A 21,756-nucleotide genomic window follows, 5' to 3' on the forward strand; every position below is an offset into this window, starting at 1 on the left:
GGGGTGGGGGGGGGGAGCGAGAGAGAGAGTGGGGGGTGGGGGGCAGGGCAGAGAGTTGGGGGGGGGGGCAGAGAGAGGTTGGGGCGGGGGGGGCAGAGAGAGAGAGAGTGGGCGGGGGGGGGGGGGCAGAGAGAGAGAGAGAGTGGGGGCGGGGGGCAGAGAGAGAGAGAGTGGGGGGGGGGGGGGGGGCAGAGAGGGAGGAGGGGGGGGGGGGGCAGAGAGAGAGAGAGAGTGGGGGGCGGGGGGCAGAGAGAGAGAGAGTGGGGGCGGGGCAGAGAGAGAGTGGGAGCGGGGGGCAGAGAGAGAGTGGGGGCGGGGGGCAGAGAGAGAGTGGGGGCGGGGGCAGAGAGAGAGAGTGGGGGCGGGGGGCAGAGAGAGAGAGAGAGAGAGAGTGGGGGCGGGGGGGCAGAGAGAGAGAGAGAGAGGGGGGAGGGGGCAGAGAGAGAGAGTGGGGGGGGGGGCAGAGAGAGAGAGTGGGGGAGGGGCCAGAGAGAGAGAGTGGGGGAGGGGGCAGAGAGAGAGAGTGGGGGAGGGGGCAGAGAGAGAGAGTGAGAGAGAGAGAGTGGGGGAGGGGGCAGAGAGAGAGAGTGGGGGAGGGGCAGAGAGAGAGAGGGTGGGGGAGGGGCCAGAGAGAGAGTGGGGGAGGGGGCAGAGAGAGAGAGTGGGGGAGGGGGCAGAGAGAGAGAGTGGGGGAGGGGGCAGAGAGAGAGAGAGAGAGGGGGGGAGGGGGCAGAGAGAGAGAGAGAGAGAGAGAGTGGGGGCGGGGGGGGCAGAGAGAGAGAGGGCGGGGGGCAGAGAGAGAGAGTGGGGGCTGGGGCAGAGAGAGAGTGGGGGCTGGGGGCAGAGAGAGAGAGGGGGCAGAGCTAGGCAGAGAGAGAGAGAGTGGGGGAGGGGGAGGAGAGAGAGTGGGGGAGGGGGCAGAGAGAGAGAGTGGGGGAGGGGCCAGAGAGAGAGAGTGGGGGGGGGGCAGAGAGAGAGTGGGGGAGGGGCCAGAGAGAGAGTGGGGGCAGGGGGCAGAGAGAGAGAGTGGGGGCTGGGGGCAGAGAGAGAGAGAGTGGGGGCTGGGGGCAGAGAGAGAGAGAGTGGGGGCTGGGGGCAGAGAGAGAGAGTGGGGGCTGGGGGCAGAGAGAGAGAGATGGGGGGCTGGGGGCAGAGAGAGAGAGAGAGAGAGTGGGGGCAGGGGGCAGAGAGAGAGAGAGAGAGTGGGGAGGGGGCAGAGAGAGAGAGAGTGGGGGCAGGGGGCAGAGGTCGCAGAGAGAGAGAGAGGCAGGGGGCAGAGAGGGCAGAGAGAGAGAGAGGGGGCAGGGGGCAGAGAGAGAGAGTGGGGGCTGGGGGCAGAGAGAGAGAGAGAGTGGGGGAGGGGGCAGAGAGAGAGTGTGGGGGGAGGGGGCAGAGAGAGAGAGAGTGGGGGAGGGGCCAGAGAGAGAGAGAGTGGGGAGGGGGCAGAGAGAGAGAGAGGTGGGGGGGGGGGCAGAGAGAGAGAGAGGAGTGGGGGAGGGGGCAGAGAGAGAGAGAGAGAGTGGGGGGGCAGGGGGCAGAGGAGGAGAGAGGGAGAGTGGGGGGCTGGGGGCAGGCAGAGAGAGAGAGAGAGAGAGAATGGGGGGGGGCAGAGAGAGAGAGAGAGAGGGGGGGGGTGGGGGCAGAGGAGAGGAGGAGGTGGGGCTGGGGGCAGAGAGAGAGGCGGGGCTGGGGGCAGAGAGAGAGAGAGAGAGAGTGGGGGCTGGGGGCAGAGAGAGAGAGAGAGAGAGAGAGTGGGGGCTGGGGGCAGAGAGAGAGAGAGAGAGAGAGAGAGAGTGGGGGCTGGGGGCAGAGAGAGAGAGAGTGGGGGCTGGGGGCAGAGAGAGAGAGAGTGGGGGCTGGGGGCAGAGAGAGAGAGAGTGGGGGCTGGGGGCAGAGAGAGAGAGGCGGGGCAGAGAGGGACAGTGGGGGCGGGGGGCAGAGAGAGAGAGTGGGGGCGGGGGCAGAGAGAGAGAGTGATGGCGGGGGGCAGAGAGGGGGGCGAGGGGCGAGAGAGGGGGCGAGGCGAGGGGAGTGAGAGGGGGGGCGAAGGGAGTGAGAGGGGGCGAATGGAGTGAGAGGGGGGCGAAGGGAGTGAGAGGGAGAGAGGGAGGCGAGGGGAGAGAGGGGAGAGAGGGGAGAGAGGGGGCGAGGGGAGAGAGGGGGGCGAGGGGAGAGAGGGGGGCGAGGGAGAGAGAGAGGGGGCGAGGAGGGGCGAGGGGAGAGAGGGGGGAGAGAGAGGAGGGGGAGAGAGAGGGGGGAGAGGGGGGGCGAGGGGAGAGGGGGGGGCGAGGGGAGAGGAGGGGAGAGGGGGGCGAGGGGGGAGAGAGTGGTGGCAGGGAGAGAGAGGGGGGGGAGAGAGCGAGTGGGGGCAGGGGTTGGGAAGACAGCGAGACAGTGGGGGTGCGGGGCGAGAACGAGCGAGAGTGAGGGGGCGGGGAGAGAGTGGGGGCGGGGAGAGAGTGAGGGGGCGGGAGAGCGAGACAGTGCGGGGCGAGGACGAGCAAGAGTGAGGGGGCGGGGAGAGAGTGAGGGGGCGGGGAGAGAGTGAGGAGGCGGGGAGAGTGAGGGGGCGGGGAGAGAGCGAGAGGGGGTGGGGAGAGAGCGAGGGGGGGGCGGGGAGAGAGCGAGGGGGGGGGGAGAGCGAGGGGGGAGAGCGAGGGGGGGAGAGCGAGGGGGGGCGGGGGAGGAGAGCGAGGGGGGGCGGGGAGAGAGCGGGGGGGGGGGGGGAAGAGAGCGGGGGGGGGCGGGGAGAGAGCGAGGGGGGGGGGGGAGAGCGGGGAGAGAGTGGGGGTGGCGGGGAGAGCGGGGAGAGAGTGGGGGTGGCGGGGAGGGAGCGAGAGAGTGGGGGTGGCGGGGAGAGAATGGGGGTGGCGGGGAGAGAGTGGGGGTGGCAGGGAGAGAGTGGGGGTGGCGGGGAAAGAGCGAGAGAGAGAAGGGGTGGGGAGAGACAGATTGGGAGTGCGGAGGGATTGGGGAAGTGAGCCGCCTCTGTTGCCGGACTGCTCCCTGTCGAAGGTTGCTTACTCTTGACCAATGGGCTGCTTCCCTGTGCTCTAGCTCCTGGATTCCGAGCCTCATTGTCGCTCCAAAACCTGGGCCGATGGTGACTCAAACCGAGACTCAGGCATCAGAACATGGTAATGGCTGAGTGCAGCATAATGGGTGGACTGGATTTTGAAATCTCACCACAGGCTGGGTCAAGACATGCAACAGGCTGGATCCGGCCTCCTGGCCAAGGTTCGCCACTTCTCATTTATGTGCTGATTGTAAAGGAATAAGTCTGGCAGGCTTTCCTGAGATTAAAGCAAAAAGGGAGAGTGGTTTTTATTGAGTTAAAAATCCGTCCAGGTAAAGACATGAAAATATTTAAACATGCAATTTTTTATGTCGTGAATTTCATGACACACCCACAGACAGGCATGCAGAATTACGAGCTATACAGTAAGTAGTTATATCTTTAATTTGGTTAAGGAAGTATGCTAAATAAATACATAATCTTTATTGTCACAACACTGCAATGAAGTTACTGTGAAAAGCCCCTATTCGCCACATTCCGACCCCTGTTCGGGTACACAGAGGGAGAATTCAGAATTCTCAGCTGGTACAGGAATTGAACCCGCGCTGCTGGTTTTGTTCGGCATCACAAATCTGTTGTCTAGCCCACTGAGCTAAAAGCTACAAAATTGAGAGTTTGCTGTTTGAATCCTTGGCTACGGCAGCTGTTTCTCCATGGTGGTCTTGAGATTTCAGACGTTGAAGTTCATGTAATGCAGCAATTACTAGAAACAATTTATTTTAAAAACATAATTCACCTTTTCCAAATAGTTGATGATTTTTGCACCTGAGTTCCTTTTGATGAAAAACTCTTTACCTTTTGTTGGAATAGAGATAGGACCTTAACATGGGAGAAAAGGAAAGACAGCTCGTTACTGCTTCGTTGGCAACTTTTCCAAACTACACTTAGTAGCTTTGTGTGCTTTGTCATATGAGATTTTTAAAATGGTCACTCCAATTAAGCAACCTCTCTCCCCATAGTGATTTCAGAAGGCGATTGCTTGTCTGATATCTGGTCAAACCGTGGCCGATGTGATTAGATTCTGTAATATTCCAGCCATTAACTCCTGAATATCCATTACCCATCTTGATGAGATAAGAAAACACCTTATTGTCCTAGTAGACTTTCTATCTCCGCAAGAGAGATAGCTTCATTATGCAAATATGAGCTCCAGTATAGTTTTCAGAAAATCTTTTTAAAGTTGTTCTTGAGAGTGTATGGGTATGTTTGAATTGCAATTCACATTGAAACTTTCCACAAACTAGTCAACTTGAAATACCTGATGTCCTGTTGTATTATTGTACATTGTCATTTTTAAAAGGCATAGATTAGTCATGGCAGTCAGCAGGGACTTGTTATTTTAAAGTAGACTTGTTCTCTGCTCATAAGAAATAGAAGGTGCAGTAGGCCATTTAGTCCTTTGAGCCAGCTGTGCCATTAACTAGAATATTTGTTGCATGTCCTATCTTAAAGTTGGATACTAAGGACGCGATCTTCCGGCCATGTTGCGCCGAAAAAGCATCTCGCTCCTGGGATCCACCCGGCTCGCAATGCCTCGCGAGATTCAACACAATGGGCGGGAACACATTTTGGCAAATCTGCATATTAGAGCGAGGCAGCTAGCCTTACTCTAATGTGCAGATTTCCAAGGTCCCTGAGAGTTTGGGATACAATCCCTTCGCTTCGGGGAGCTCAGGTCAGTGCCGTTTGGTACTGGACCCCATAAACGGGGAAGACGGAACTGCACTCGTGGGGGTCTCCAAGTGGATCGGAGGCCCCCATCTGTATATATGTAATGCCCAAAGAAAGATTTACAACGTTTCTGCCTTTTGCTAACTTACTCTGATAGTTAATTTTCGCTTTCCGTAACAATTTCTTGGTCATCCTTTCCTGAATTCTAAAATCTTCCTAATTGTCATTCGCTACTATTTTTGGAAATATTATAAGCCTCTTTCTTTTATCTAGGACTATCATTAACTCCTGTTGTTAACCACTGGTGCACCGCTTTTCTGTGGTTTTTTTTGGAGGAATGAATATTTGTTGCAAATTAAATCTTAATTCTTTTAAAACTAGCTATACCTTTATGCCTAATCTACCTAGGCCAACTCACTCTTCACACCTGTGTAGTTTGTTTAGTTTACATATTTGTTTAAATTCTATCATGTTGTAGTCTTCCTTAGTTTTCCGATTCCAGCTGATGTTATAACTGGATAGGAAGATCCCAGAATTAAAACCTGACCCAAAAGGCTGACCTACCTTTAATGCAAAAGACTGCTTGGTCCTCGCGATCAGGTTCAAAGGAGGAGAGGGCAATCCGCATATCAGGTGCAGAATTTAGCCAGTTCCTTTGTTCCGCCTTCATCTTTATGAAAACGGAAAAGGATGTTGTGAAGGGCAATAGCAACAAAAGGTATGTTTTACTCAGTACTTGGTACTCCTGGGAGATGCTGTATGCTGATAGCCTCATGGGATTTTGTTGTATTTTTAATGTGGTATCACAGGTCAGCTACAGCAGCATAGTCTTTTAATTTGGACTCGGTTCTAAGTTAATAACTGACTGTGGGGTCTCGAACTCAAAAGGAATTTTTCACCCACCATTTCTCTTTCAAAATCTGAAAGTTTTCTTATTTGCCAGTACTTTCCTGCATATAACACACATGTGCTTTGCATCCTTATTTGCTTTGGCACAATTGACAAACCATACCTCAAGAAATCATTTATTAATGCTTTGTTCCTGAGTTAAGCTTCTTCTTTGTAGGCTGTTAACCAGAGGCCCTGGAGCTCTGTACAGAACTAACACTCGCACTGCTCCATCCTGCCCTGGACTCTCCTGCGCAACTCTCTCCAGCAGATTCTGTTGTGAGTTCCTGTCCAATAGGCACACTGGTTATTTGAGTCTCTGGCCGCCTCTTACTTTTAAGAAAACAATCCATCCTCACAGACCTCTTGCCAGCAGCTGGAAAATGGAAGCAACTCTGCTCTGTGATTTGGCCCGAAAAGCACGTACATGGAGGGTGCTTGACATCAGGTGTACGCGCTGGGCGCTTGACCTGCTCTCTGCTGCCGATTCTACTGGAAGACTCCACACTGCCTCATTTATTTTAATTGAAAAGATGGCAGCGACTGCCATTCACAATGTAAAAACCAATAGCGGTCTTTGGGCGCTTCTCCCCATGATTGGGACCACCACGGGAACAGCACGGTTGATCGCTCTGCGACCCTTCCGACACCTATCCACGATTCACTCATGGGTTGCGACCCGCACTTTGAAAAACCGTGGTATAGCTTGATGGTATTCCAACAGTATACTTCAGCTCTAATTTCAGATCACTCCCGACAGCTTGTAATTTTCGATAACAACCAGCTTCCTGCCTGTTAGAAGCAGTTCCCTATCACTGACTAGTTCTGTCTGGAAATTGGGATGAGACTTTTGCAACTCATTCTGCAGCCAGGAAACTAAAAAATAACTTCCCATTAGTTTCAGTTCAATTTTCACTCAGGGTTTCGATGGTGAAAGACTGACCTAAAATACACTGCATCTCCAGTTCTCCTGTTTTTATGATTTTCTGTTAAATGAATTACATTATACTAAGAAAAGTGCAGGTTTACTGACAGATATGGAATGGTAATATTGTTTGGTATATTCATATTTAGTTGTAGAATCAGATTACATTTATGACCCTAATTATTAGAAAATGTTCAGCAGAGGTTGAACTATATGTCGTTTTAAGACCTTCAAGTAATTTGTAGAATTTAGACTGGGAGCCTCCCAGTACAATATTGCAGTGCTAGATTTGTGCCAGAAGAGCTCCTCAGTGAGGTGTGAGTAATCAAGCTGTCTCTTTCTCAGGTAACCTGATACTACAGCATGCAACTTGAGTGAATCTATACAATAGTGGTGTTCAACATTTGATGAATGGGGTCCTCTGTGCTACTTCTGCTACTATTTGGGAATTAAGTTTCCTGCCAGATGCATCAGCACTTAACTGTATAGATGGTCATGATACATTTGAAGTGTGCCATGTATGTTATAGACAGAGCTGAGCAATCTCACAACCACCAGAGAGTTTCAGATTCCTGCAGCATTGGGACCGGTTCTTGGGGAGGTGGGACCTGTACAAACTGGACGAGTTATACCTGGGCAGGACCTGGACTGATGTCCTTGGGGAGTATACTTGCTAGAGCAGTTGGGGAGGATTTAAACTAATCTGGCAGGGGATGGGAACCTATGTAAGGATTCAGAGCAGGGGGAATCAAGAACAAGAGAAAAAGACAAAGGAAAATAAGAAAGATAGTGGGCAGAGAAATCACGGGTCAGATAATACTGTAAAAAAAATGGTCGGGAAAGGACCTGGTATGTTAAAAGGACTGCCTTTAAGGCGCGGAGCATTTGAAAGAAAATGGATGAATTAGTTGCACAGACAGATGTAAAGGGATATGATATAGTTGGCATTGCAGAGACATGGCTCCAAGGTGACCAAGCATGGGAACTAAACATTGAGGGATATTCAGTTTTTAGGAAGGACAGACAGAAAGAAAAAGGTGATGGAGTTACATTGTTGATTAAAGTAAATATTTATACAATATTGAGGAAAGATATTAGTACAGATGATGTGGAATCTGTATGGGTCGAGTTAAGAAACATCAAGGGGCAAACAACATTCGTAGCGGTTGTATACAGACCACCAAACATCAGTGGTTATGTTAGGAATAGCATTAGACAGAAAATCAGAGATGCATGTGATAAAGGGACATCGGTGATTATGGGTACTTTAATCTGCATATAGATTGGGTGACTCAAATTAGTCATAGTACAATAGAGGAGGAATTTCTGGCGTGTATACGGGATGGTTTTCTGAGTGAGTACGTTGAGGAACCAGCAAGGGAACAGGCCATCTTGGACTGGCTGTTGTGAAATGAGTAAGGGATTAGTTTCCAATCTAGTTGTCCAACAGGATTGTTTGGAATCACTAGCTTTCGGACCATAGCTCCTTCATCAGGTTAAGTCACCTGATGAAGGAGCAGTGCTCCGAAAGCTAATGATTCTAAACCAACCTGTTGGACTTTAACCTGGTGTTGTAAGACTTCTTACTGTGCTCACCCCAGTCAACGCCGGCATCTCCACATCAGTCTAGTTGTGAGAGAACCCTTGGGGATGGGTGACCATAATATGGTAGAATTCTTCAAGGTGAATAGTGAGGTAGTTGATTCTGAGACCAAGGTCCTGAACCTCCATAAAGGTAACTATGATGGTAATAATAATCTTTATTAGTGTCACAAGTAGGCTTACAGTAACACTGCAGTGAAGTTACTGTGAAAATCCCCTAGTCGTCCCACTCTGACGCCTGTTCGGGTACACTGAGGGAGAATTCAGAATGTCCAAATCCCCTAACAAGCACGTTTTTCGGGACTTGTGAGAGAAAACCGGAGCACCCAGGGGAAACCCAAGCAGACACTTTGAGAATGTGCAGACTCTACAGACAGTGACCCAAGCCAGCATGAGCTGGCTATGATGGACTGGAAAACATTACTGAAAGGGAGGACAGTGGACATGCAATGGCAGGCATTCAAGGAATGAATAGGTGAACTCCAAAAGCTGTTTATTTCTATTTGGCACAGGAATAGAAAGGGAACTGGGGCCAAACCATGGCTTACAAGGGAAATTAGAGATAGTATTATATTCAAAGAAGAGGCATACACATTAGCAAGAAAAAGCAATAGACCTGAGGATTGGGAACAGTCTAAAATTCAGCAAAGGCAGGCCAAGAGGTTGATTAAGAAGGGGAAAATACAAATGAAGGGAGAGTTTCGGAGATGGGATGCACTCCCGCTGTCGCTGGCAGGGAGGGTGCAGACTGTAAAGATGACAATCCTCCCTCGATTTTTGTTTATTTTTCAGTGCCTCCCGATCTTTATCCCACAGTCCTTCAAAAGAGTTAACGGGCTGATCATGAGCTTTGTCTGGGCGGGAAAGTCTCCGTGGGTGAAGAAGGCGATGTTGGAGAGGAACCGCAGCGAGGGAGGGCTGGCTTTGCCGAGTCTGGTCAATTATTACTGGGCGGCCAACATCGCTATGATAAGGAAGTGGATGGTGGGTACGGGGTCTATTTGGGAGCGGGTGGAGGCGGCTTCGTGCAGGGGCTCCAGTTTGGAAGCCCTGGTCACGGCTCCTCTACCGCTGCCGCCGGCCAAGTACACCACCAGCCCGGTAGTGGTGGCGACCCTGCGGATATGGGGCCAGTGGAGGAGGCATGTGGGGGAGATGGGGGCGTCTGTCTGGGCGCCAATCTGCGACAACCATTGGTTTGCCCCCGGCAGAATGGATGGGGGGTTCCGAGTATGGCGGCGAGCAGGGGCGGGAAGGGTGGGTGATATGTTCCTGGAAGGGAGCTTCGCGAGTTTGAGGAGCTTGGAGGAGAAATTTGGGTTGGTAAGGGGAAATGATTTTAGATACCTACAGTTGCGGGACTTTGTTCGTAGACAGGTCCCATCTTTCCCGCGCCTCCCGCCAATGGGGATCCTAGACAGAATAGTCTCTGGGAGGGACGAAGGGGAGGGTAGAGTCTCGGGTATTTATAAGGTGCTCATGAGGGAGGAAGGGTCCCAGACAGAGGAACTGAAACTTAAATGGGAGAAGGAGATAGGCGGGGAAATGGAGGATGGGCTGTGGGCAGAGGCCCTGAGTAGGGTAAACTCGACCGCGACATGTGCTAGGCTCGGGCTGATCCAATTTAAGGTCGTTCACCGGGCCCATATGACGGTGGCTCGGGTGAGCAAATTTTTCGGGATAGAGGATAAATGCGCTAGGTGCGCGGGAGGACCAGCGAAACATGTTCACATGTTCTGGGCATGCCCTGAGCTGAGGGGGTACTGGGAGGGATTTGCGGGGGTCATGTCCCAGGTGCTAAAAACAAGGGTGGTGATGAGTCCAGGGGTGGCAATTTTTGGGGTTTCGGAAGACCCGGGTGTCCAGGGGGATAAAGAGGCCGATGTGTTGGCCTTTGCTTCCCTGATAGCCCGGCGACGAATATTATTGGCGTGGAGGGACTCGAAGCCCCCGAAGACTGAGTGGTGGCTTGCGGACATGTCGAGTTTCCTGGGGATGGAAAAAATTAAGTTCGCCTTGAGGGGATCTGTGCAGGGGTTCACCCGGAGGTGGCAACCATTTATTGACTTCTTTGCGGGAGAGTGAGCGTCAGCAGGGGTGGGGGAGGGGGGGAGGGGGGGGGTAAGAGTAGCGTAGGAGGGAAAATATGGCGGGTAGTACCGGTGGGAGGGTGCGGGCTTGTGCAATATGTTACGGTGGAAGTATTGAAAGTATGTGGATGTTTGCACATTTTTGCCTTTTTTGCTTCCTTTCTGATGATGTCTGTAACTGTTTATAAAGCCAAAAACTACCTCAATAAAATTGTTTATTAAAAAAAAAAGAAGGGGAAAATAGAATTTGAAAGTAAACTAGCAAGGAACATAAAAACTGACTCTAAATGTTTCTAAAGGTATGTAAAAAGAAAAAGATTAATTAAAACTAATGTAGGCCCCTTACAGTCAGAAACGGGGAAATTCATAACAGGGAACAAAGAAATGGCTGAGGAACTAAATTCGTACTTTGCTTCTGTCATCACAAAGGAAGACATGAATAATGTACCGGAAGTTCTGTGAAACACAAGTTTTAGTGAGGAGCTGAAGGAAATTAGTATGAGAAAAGAAATGGTTTTGAGGAAATTAATAGGATTAAAGGCAGACAAATCTCCAAGGCCAGATAATTTTCATCCCAGAGTACTTAAGGAAGTGGCTCTAAAAATAGTAGATCCACTGGTGCTCATTTTCCAAAATTCTTTGGACTCTGGAATGGTTCCTACAGATTGGAGGGTAGCGAATGTAATCCCGCTTTTCAAAAAGGGAGATAGAGAGAAAACAGGGAACTATAGACAAGTCAGCATAACGTCAGTAGTAGGGAAGTTGCTGGAGTCCATTATGAAGGATTTCATAGCAGAACATTTGGAGTGGTGTAATCAGGATTTACAAAAGGAAAATCATGCTGGACAAATCTACTAGAAATCTGTGAGGATGTAGCTAGTAGAGTTAGCCAGGGAGAACCAGTGGATTTGGTTTATTTAGATTTTCAGAAGGCTTTCGATAAGGTCTCGGGTAGCAGATTATGCGTAAAATTAAAGCACATGGGATTACGGGTAGTGTCTTAAAATGGATAGCAAGCTGGTTAACAGGCAGGAAGCAAGAAGTTGAAATAAATCGGTCTTTTTCTGATTGGCAGGCAGTGACTAGTGGGGTACCGCAGGAATCTGTGTTAGGGCCCCAACTGTTCATATTATACATTAATGATTTGGACGAGGGAACTAAATGTATTATCTCCAAACTTGCAGATGATGCAAAGTTGGGTGGGAGGGTGAGCTGTGAGGAGTATGCTTCAGTGGGATTTGACAGGCTGAATGAATGGTCACATGCATGGCAGGTGCAGTGTAATGTGGCTAAATGTGAGGTTATCCACTTTGGCAGATTATTATTTGAATTTTAAATGAAAGAGGTGGATATTCAGTGAGACCTTGGTGTCCTCGTTCATCAGTTGCTGAAAGTAAGCACGCAGGTACAGCAACCAGTAAAGAAGGCAAATGGTATGTTGGCCTTCATAGCAAGAGGATTTGTGGTTAGGAATAGAGATGTTTTACTGCAATTGTATAAGTCATTGGTGAGGCCATACCAGGAGTATTGTGTGCAGTTTTGGTGTCCTTCTCTGCGGAAGGTTGTTCTTGCTGTGGAGGGAGTGCAGTGAATGTTTACCAGGCTGATTCCAGGGATGGTGGGACTCTCAAATGAATAGAGACTAAATCAATTAGGATTATATTCATTGGAGTTTAGAAGAGTGAGAAGGAATCTCATAGAAACTTACAAAATTTTAACAGTATTAGACAGGGTAGATTCAGAAAGAATGCTCCCGATGATGGGGCTGTCCAGACTGGGGGTCATAGTTTGAGGATAAGGGGTAAACCTTTTAGGACTGAGATGAGGAGAAATTTCTTCACCCAGAAAATGGTGAATCTGTGGAATTCGCTACCACAGAAAGCAGTTGAGGCCAAACTGCTGTGTAATTTCAAGAAGGAATTAGATATAGCTCTTGGGGCTCAAGGGATATGGGGGAAAGGTGGGATCAGGGTATTGAACTTGCTGATTGGCCATGCTAATGAATGGCGGAGCAGGCTTGAAAGGCTGAACGGCTTCCTCCTGCTTCTGTGCTACATTCCTATAAGATCAAAGCTCTGTAGGCAACAACCAGTTGTAAATAGTGGTGGGCAGTTAAACAACTGACAGGAGAAGGAGGATTCAACAACAGTCTGTGATGGATGTAGGAATTTCAGATTATATTTGGTGCAGTAAGGGTTCAAAGCCTGGATTAGTGTGTGTATGATTTCTGCACTGGTGTTTTTAAAAATCCTGGTTTTCAAGCCAGCTAGGTTTTGTTGGGAGCCAGCGGTGCAATTAAAACATCATAAAAGTTCGGGCGTATGAATTTTGGTTTGCATTGAGGGAGTTCCCTGTGGAGTATTTTATTAGAAACCATTTCTTCAGTTAATAAGATGATGTAACTAATGGGAGGGGCTCAAGTACCAGGCATTTTAGCAGAGAAGCTCAGATAGTTCAGTTGGTTCTTGGAACTCAAACCATGAAGACAGTTTCTGAAGACTTCATCTAGATATCCTGCATTGCTCTGACAGGATTCCGGCCTGTCTCTTAAAACAGTCTCAAAATACATCTCTTAAGCAAGTATACCTGGGTCTGCTAACTGTATTTAAAAGTGGATTGAGATCTTAGATGGTTTTGTTGTTTGAGTAGGAATAAAGATGACAGTTAAGGGTTATTAAGTCACTATTAATTAGCACTGTGTGAGGGGTAATTTTAAGTTTTTTTTTTGTGTGATGTTAAATATATTTGAATACAGTTGGTAATAAAGATTGTTTTAATATACTATACCATATCTCTATTTTGGGTGAAATCACTCCTGGAGCGAGGTATCCTTTCCTCACAGTCTTACAAAATTAAAATAAAATATTGATCTTTCTGTCCAGTATCCTAACCACTGTTAGGGTCGGGTCTGGGATCGTAATAAACCCCATGATGAAGGAGCCCACCATGTCATTGCAAAGGACACGACTGAAGCTTTTGTAACCATCTTCAGCCAGGTGTGTCAAGTGGACAATCTATCTTGGCAGCCCCCTGAGGTCCCCACCACAGATGCCTTCAGTCAGTTTGATTCACTCCATGTGAAACCGCTGAAGACACTTGATACTGCAAAGGCTAGGGAGTCTGGTAACATCCCAGTTGTAGCACTGTAGAGTTGTGCTCTACAGTTATCTGTGCCCCAGCCAAGATGCAACATTCATATCACCCAGCAATGTGGAAAATTGCTCAGTTATTTCCTATACACACAAAACAGCACAATCTTAATCCAGCTAATTACTACCCCATCAGTGTTCCAGTGTACCAATCATCAGAAAAGTGATGGAAGGTGCTGTCAACCATTTTACCAACAATTCCTCAAGAATAACATGCTCACTTATGCTCAGCATAGGCCCTGCCCAGACCACTCAACTCCAAACCTCTACAGCCATGATCCAATCATGGATAAAATAACTGTATTCTATAGGTGAGAGCATTTGCCCCTGACATCGAGGCAACATTTGACCAAGTGCGGCATCAAGGAGTCCCCAGAAAATTTAAGTAAATTGAAATAATGAGTAAATCGCTTCACTGGTTGGAGTGATTGCTAGCACAGTGTGGTGGTTGGAGGCCTATCATCTCAGCACCAGGGCATTGCTGCAGAATCCACAGGACAGGGTTTTAGACTCAGCCACAAGTGGCAAGCAACAAGTAGGCTGGGGTCATGTTTGTGGGCTGAACAAAGGTGTTCTGCAAAGCGGTGATCCAGTCTGCATTTTGTTTCCCCGATATAAAGGAGATTGCATTAGGAGCAGCGAATACAGTAGTCAAAATCGAAGGAGGTGCAAGCAAAACCCTGCTTAACCTGACAGGAATGTCCTTGAACAGTGAGGAGGGGGGGTAAAGGGATAGGTGTTGCATCTTCTGCGATTGCAAGGTAAGGTGCCATGGGAAGAAGATGGGAGTTTGGCAGGATGGAGGAGTAGACCAGGGAATCACAGAGGGAGCAGTGTCTGTGGCATGCTGGGGGGGGGGGGGGGGGGGTTGGTTGTGGTGGAAATCATGCTGAAGTTGGTGGATATGGCGGAGGATGATCCTTTGAATGCGGAGGCTGGCGGAGTGGGAAGTGAGGACAAGGGAAACCCTATCATGGTTCTGGGATGGAGAGGAATGGGTGAGGGCAACCATGGGGGGAGGGAAGAGTGAAACTTTCCTTAAGGAGAAAGGAAGACATGTCACAGGTGTCATTTTCGAAGGTGGGATCATCAGAACAGATGTGAAAGAGGCGGGGAGAATGGGTTTGAGTCTTTATACGAAGCAGGGTGTGAGGAGCTGTGGTCAAGGTAGCTGTGGAAGTTGGTGGGATTGTAATGAATATTGGTGGTCAGTCTGTCATCAGAAATGGAGACAGAGAGATCATGGAAGAGAAGGAAAGTGTCAGATATAAATCGTGAAAGTGAGAGGGGGATATTAATTGGTAGCAAAATATATTTTTCCACATCGCGGGAGCATGAAGGGAGCAGTGGTGCTGCTTTGGTATACCCATCCTGCCAGGCGGAGGAGAGTGCTGGTGGACAGGGATTGTTTGGGCCCTTGGTCAAGGAAGAAGTGGAGAGCCCTCAGAATCTCCAGTTGGGTATGGAGGTGTAAAAGGATTGGACATCCATAGTGAAGAGGAGGCGGTTCGGGCCAGGGAACAGGTATTGTTGATATCACGTAGAATCACAAATGTAGGTGGGAATAGATTGGACCAGGAGAGAGGATTGAGTCAAGTGGGGCAGGAACAGGCAAATACGATGGGTATACCAAAGCAGTCCTGTTTGTGGATTTTGGGAAGGCGATAGAAAGAGGATTGGGGGACTATGAGTTTGGGAGCTCTGGAGGGAAGATCTCCAGAGGCGATAAAGTCACCGATTGTCTGAGAAACAGTGGCTTGATGTTTGGTGGGGGTCATGGTCCAGGTGGAGGGAGGAGGAAGTGTCTGAGAGTTGGTGCTCAGCCTCTTGAGGTAGAGATCAGTATGTCAGAAAGCAGTGGCACCATCCCTGTCAGCAAGTTTGATCACAAGGTAAGAGAACGGAGTGCAGCAAGATCAGAGAGAAACAGGTTAGAGTGCGTGAGAGAGGCAAAGAATCTGAGATGGCTGATGTACCAACATTTCTTAATGAAAACATCGAGTGAGTAGGAAGCCAGAAGGTGTGGCCCGGGTAGAGAGACAATAATGGAGTTGGGTGAAAGGACCTATTGAATGGAGGTAAGATTCCTGCCCAAAGTGCACGCGACCAAAGAAATCATGCCATGCCCAAAATTAGTTGAGGTGAGGACAGAATGGGATGAAACTGGGTCCTTTGCCGAGTACAGAATGTTCGGCATTAGAAAGGGGAAGGTCCGAAGGTATAGTGAATACACAGCAAGGGCTGAAATTAGAAGAAGCAATGGGGTCAGGGATGGGAAGGTATGGAGGGTCCCAGATGGGATATGGTGTCAGTAAGTTGTTGGAGCTTAACACCTGAAAGGAAGAGAAAAAGTTTATTTTCAAGGTGTTAGATGAGATGAAGAATAAAATGGAACTTGGGACAGGGACAGCTTTGCTTTGAGAGAGGATGAGTTGGTGCTGCTGGAGAGAGAGCGAGTATGTACAAATGTTGGTGCGTGGCACTGAGTGTAGGTTTCAGAATGCAGTGAGAACAGCAGTTCGAGGAGTGTTGTATATCCCGGAGATTGCTGTAATTCTGAGTGGATTCAAACCATGAGAGATGGAACTTGAGTTGGAATCCATGTGGGGTGAGTTGGAGAAGGTTGCTGAGAAAGAAAATATGGCTGTGAAAGAGAGTTTTGGTAAACACCAAGACAGAACAATGAAGGTGAACATGGTAAAAGAGACAAACGGAAATCCCGTCGGAGAGAACAGTACTTCAAGATAGGCATGCCTGGAAGAGAAATGGCAGTGAATAAAACATTAAGCAAAATACTGTGGATGGTGAAATCTGAAACAAAAACAGAGAATGCTGGAAAAACGCAGCAAATCTGTAGATGAGAGAAAACAAAGAGTTAATATTTCAAGTCCCTTTGACTCTTCATTGGGCACATGCACCTCTCTTTTAGTTCCAATCAGAAGATAAGATGCTGCTCCTCCAGCTTGCGTTAAGTTTTACTGGAGTATTGCAGGAGGCAATTAAAAAAAGGTTTATTTGCATGTTATCCTGCAGCAAATGACAGTGGGATAGTTTGCGCATGGAGAATAGAGATGGTGAGGGCTGTATTGCTCATATTGCTAATTGAGAGATCTAGGATGAAAAATACATTTACATACTAAGACATTGTAGATTCGCCGTATGCATCATTGAGTGTTTATTAAAAGTCAGAATTTTGTTCAGGTAATGAATGATCATACCCATTTTGACATTCCTAAAAAATGTTACATTTTCTGGTAATGTGCACACTTCTGATATAGTCAGATACATAAGCTTGTAAATCATAACCTGTTTTAATCCTTTATTTTTCAGGCACTATTTTTGGTGTTTCTCTTAGCCTTGCGTACTTCATATTCTTTTTACGTACCAGGTGTGGCACCAATTGACTTTCATCAGAATCACCCTGTAGAAATTAAGGTAAGCATGTGTGCTATTTGTTATTCATTCTTGAGATGTCACTGGTAAGGCTGAAAATCGTTGCTGAACCCTAGTTGCTTATAGAACATGGAAAACGGCTAATCCACTGATTTAATAATTTGCCTACCTAAATGTGAGAATGACAAGGCCTCGATCCTTATAATTCACTTACTACATTAAGCAAATTTTAGCTTTAAATTTAATTCCATTGGATACTGTTGTAGCAGCACAAGACATTCCAAGCTCAACAAGATCTCTGAATTGGCGAATAAGAAGCCCTGGCACTCATTGGCCCATGCAGGATAATCTTGAAGCCGACACACATAGAAAACTTGCAGAAAATGTCAAACAGTTGCGCCTCACCATCCTGTAGTCGGCATGCATTCCTGTACGAAAATGTTTTAATATCTATTCCGTGTACCCGTATGCTATTGCTGGCTGAAACAGCATGACCGTGAGACATTTTTGAAAAAGGATGATGTTTCTAACTTTGTGTTGGTCTACATATGTCAAACAAGATATATGAAATGTAAGCATTATAGACAGAAGCTGGTGGATATGCAGCAGTTGGGAAAATTGATAGAATTTTCCTTTCTACCTGGCTGCTCCAAAGCTTGCACCTATAGAGAAAATGGACATTGTTATGATATGGCAGATGGTAATTGCCAGACTGACCAGATTCCAAAGGGAAATTTGAGCAAGCTATTAGAACGATTTGTATTTTGTTATGAGAAGGTAAGTGTCCTCCAGTCAGCAGTCAAAAAGTTCCAGTACCACATTGGAGATTTTTACATTAAACTATTTATTAATGAAATAAATGAAAACTTAAATAAACAAGATTACATTTGCATAGTTAAAAATTAGTCTCGCAATAACTTCCCCAAACGATTTCTGCATAGTTAGTAAACACCTCTTTTTAGGTAACAGACCCTGTAGATACTTGATCTATAGAAAATCCAGTGATATTGCCACAAGGCACGCACTACTGCTTTCGGGAAAGTATTCCACAGGGCGACACACGACAGTGGAAACCCAAGGCTTTAAACAAAACCCTGCTTTCTGCAACAAACAGACGCTTCTCTGCGGTTTCTGGAGATGGCTCACTTTGCTTCTTTCACAGCTCTCTCAGCATAGCATATTCTTCAGGATCCCACATGGCCACTACTAATACAACTTTCAATCTTTACTCAAATATATTTTTCCTCTTTCATCTTTAAACCCCTTGTTCTTACGCTTTTTTGGAAGTTACCTTTCCCGGATGAGAGAAAGCTTTAATGGCCGCTACTTTCAGCTCAGATAAACTTAGTGACTCCACTTTATTCATTTACGATCTCTGCCATTTGTAAATCTCCTTTTAATTACTCTTTGAAATCAACAGCTAAAATCCAAATCCTCACTGATCTCCTAATGCAAATTTGTACTTGTAACTGTATTTACTTGTAGCCTACCTTAGCATGGTCATCTCCACTTCAAATGCCCGCTTTTACGTCTAGCCCTTTTGATGATTTATACTTTGCAGCCTAACTGTCTTCAGCTTAACTAAATTAGTCACACATATACACATACTATAACTGTAATATTGAAAAAATAATTTCTTCACAACATCTGATTTATTTCTGAATCTTCAATCAGTCACAGTAAATACAATATAAGAAACTATACGCCCCACTGCTTTTTTTCCCTCTGCTGTCATTATCCAATTCTTTACCCGTTTTTTGATTTTTTTTAAATAGTCACACAGGCAGCTTGGTGTGCGTGGTCTCGGATGAAAATTATACAATTCATTGCAAGACAGTAGAAAGTTCATCAGAGCTGGCAAAAGTAAGATGACCTACTTACTGAACAAAAGCTCCAGGTTGGAAAATAGCAAGTTGGGGTGAAGAAACAAGTCAGGTGAAGTCAGGAGTGCTGATTCCTGTCATAGAGGCAATTAAATCTATTTGTCAATAGATGAAAAGTGGCTATTGATGTATAATGATTCCAATGAAGAATGGAAATCTTTCAAAGAGCAAAGGGGTGTGAAAACCTAAACAAGATAATAAAAAGGCAAAGGTAAAACATAAACCACTGAAGCTGGAGGTGGATGGTAAAAAGAAAGGGAAGTAGATGAGCAAGAACTAACAAGTCTAATGTTCAGACCAAAGGATTAGTGGATGTCCAATCGAGTAATGTCAATTTTGATAGCAAATCTTGACTCCAAAAACTGATGTGACATTGAGATTCATAAATATTGAGTAACATTTTCAATTTAGTATGCAGTATCCATTGGTCTTCTCTGCACCAGGGAAGTCAGGGAAATTGCCTTGCATCATATCTCATTGCATAATAATGAAGTTCAACAAAAACTTGAGGAACAACACTCCTCTTTTGATTGGGCACCTTCCAGCCTTCGTGATTCAACATTCAGTTCAACAATTTCAAATCATAACCACTGCTCCCAGTTTTTGGACAGCAGCTGTTGGTAATGAATCTGTTACCATTTGCACCTCAGCTGGACCCACCTTTTATTTTATTTTTTTTTTTTTAAATAATTTTTATTGAAAGAGTTTTTCCATACAAACATTTACCCCTACTAATTTTTAAATTATTTACAACACAATCCCTCTAGGCAACTATCCCTCCCTCGCCCGCCCTCTCGCGCGCACCAGTCCTCCCCCCCCCCCCCCCCAAGCAACAACTTAACAAACAAGGCAGCCTACAGTTTCAGACATGAGCAGCGAGCAGACTTGCCCACGTTACAGTCGTGCATGTCCCCCCACGACCCTTGCTGCCCCCCCCCCCCCGGGCTGCTGCTGCCACGACCCCGAACGTCTATCTCTGATCTAAAAAGTCAAGGAAAGGTTGCCACTGCCTGGAGAATCCCTGTACCGACCCTCTCAGGGCAAATTTGATCCTTTCTAGCTGAATATAGCTAGCCATATCGTTAATCCAAGTTTCAACGCTTGGAGGCCTCGCGTCCTTCCATTGAATTAATATCCTTCGTCGAGCCACTAGGGACGCAAAGGCCAGTATTCCGGCCTCCCTAGCCTCCTGTACCCCCGGTTCTACCCCGACCCCAAAGATCGCAAGCCCCCATCCTGGTTTGACCCTGGACCCCACCACCTTCGACACCGTCCTTGCCACCCCCTTCCAGAACCCTTCCAGCACCGGACATGCCCAGAACATATGCACATGGTTCGCTGGGCTTCCCAGACATCTGACACACCTGTCCTCACCCCCAAAGAACCGGCTCATCCTTGTCCCCGTCATGTGAGCTCTATGCAGCACCTTAAATTGAATGAGGCTCAGCCTCGCACACGAGGAGGAAGAATTGACCTTCTCCAGTGCATCCGCCCACGTCCCGTCTTCTATCTGCTCTCCCAGCTCCCCTTCCCACTTGGCTTTCAGCTCCTCCCCTGATGCTTCTTCCGCCTCCTGCATTATCTTGTAGATGTCTGATATCTTCCCCCCTCCGACCCAGACCCCCGAGAGCACCCTATCACTCGCCCCCTTACTGGGGAGCAGGGGGAAGCCCTCCACCTGCCGCCTAGCAAATGCCTTCACTTGTAAATATCTGAACATGTTTCCCGGGGGGAGCTCAAACTTCTCCTCCAGCCCTCCCAGGCTCGCAAACCTCCCCTCTATAAACAGGTCCTTCAGCTGCCGTATGCCCACCCTGTACCAGCTCTGAAATCCCCCGTCGATGTTCCCCGGGATGAATCTATGGTTCCCTCTTATTGGCGCCACCAACAGACCTCCCATTTCCCCCCTGTGTCGCCTCCACTGCCCCCATATCTTGAGGGTGGCCGCCACCACCGGGCTCGTGGTGTACCTCGTGGGGGGGAGCGGCCATGGTGCCGTTACTAGGGCCCCCAGGCTTGTGTTGCCACAGGACGCCCTCTCCATTCGTTTCCAAGCTGCCCCCTCCCCTTCCATCATCCACTTGCGCACCATTGACACATTTGCCGCCCAGTAATACCCCGAGAGATTGGGTAGTGCCAGCCCTCCACTGTCCCTACTCCGCTCCAACCACCTTTTATTTTTTAATTGTCCCATTTCAATCAACTTCTGCCTCGCACCATCGTCCATTTGTCATTCAACCATTCTTGCCTCCAGATCTTCCTTTTAATTCAAGACATCTTGTTATAGCATGTTTTAATAAACATCTTCCTATTTGATTATGTATATGGATGTCTTTAACAAAATTGTGCATGTGCATGCAACATCCTCGGGAACGTGGGTGTACATGGATTTTCAGTTTAGCCACAAGGAACTTGTGTATAATTGTGTATAGCTGCTGCTGGTGTTTGAAGCCAAACTATTATTAACTAATAAAAGCAAACTTCTGCGGATGCTGGAATCTGAAACGAAAGAGAAAATGCTGGAAAATCTCAGCAGGTCTGGCAGCATCTGTAGGGAGAGAACATAGCTCTGGCAGCATCTGTAGGGAGAGAACATAGCTAACGTTTCGAGTCCGATGACTCTTTGTCAAAGCTAACAGACAAAGTGGGAAATATTTATACTGTGGAGTGAGAATGAAAGATGAGTCATAGCCACAGTAACCCAGGGAAACCGGGTGCTAATGGCCACAGAAACCAAGGGGAAAGAGTGCTAATGTCAGTTCCCAGAGAGAACAAAAGATGTAAACGGTCAAACAGCGGGGAAATGAACATCAGAGGATGAGCTGTAGATGTGGGCATGATATGGAGATGCCGGCGTTGGACTGGGGTGAGCACAGTAAGAGGTCTTACAACACCAGGTTAAAGTCCAACATGTTTGTTTCAAACACTAGCTTTCAGAGCACTGCTCCTTCCTCAGATGAATCATGTGGGGGGGAGGGAAGGGGGAAGCAAAGAGGAGAAAGGTGAAAGAAAGTTGGATAAGATTTGGGGGGGGGGATTAAATGTATATTAAGAAAGGAAGAAATGGTAAAAGACAGTA

General features: G+C 47.7%; 1 protein-coding gene across 2 annotated transcripts in view; it reads left to right on the forward strand.

Moving 5' to 3' along the window:
• tm9sf4 (transmembrane 9 superfamily protein member 4) overlaps positions 1-21,756 on the forward strand; it is a 94,006-nt gene that overhangs the window by 17,708 nt on the left and 54,542 nt on the right. For both annotated transcript variants that reach the window (XM_038803383.1, XM_038803382.1), the window contains exon 2: positions 16,732-16,836. In XM_038803383.1, the coding sequence (XP_038659311.1) occupies positions 16,732-16,836 (105 nt within the window). The remainder of the gene's footprint in view (positions 1-16,731; positions 16,837-21,756) is intronic.

Source organism: Scyliorhinus canicula, chromosome 7 (assembly GCF_902713615.1).
Source record: "Scyliorhinus canicula chromosome 7, sScyCan1.1, whole genome shotgun sequence".
Taxonomy (NCBI): Eukaryota; Metazoa; Chordata; class Chondrichthyes; order Carcharhiniformes; family Scyliorhinidae; genus Scyliorhinus; species Scyliorhinus canicula.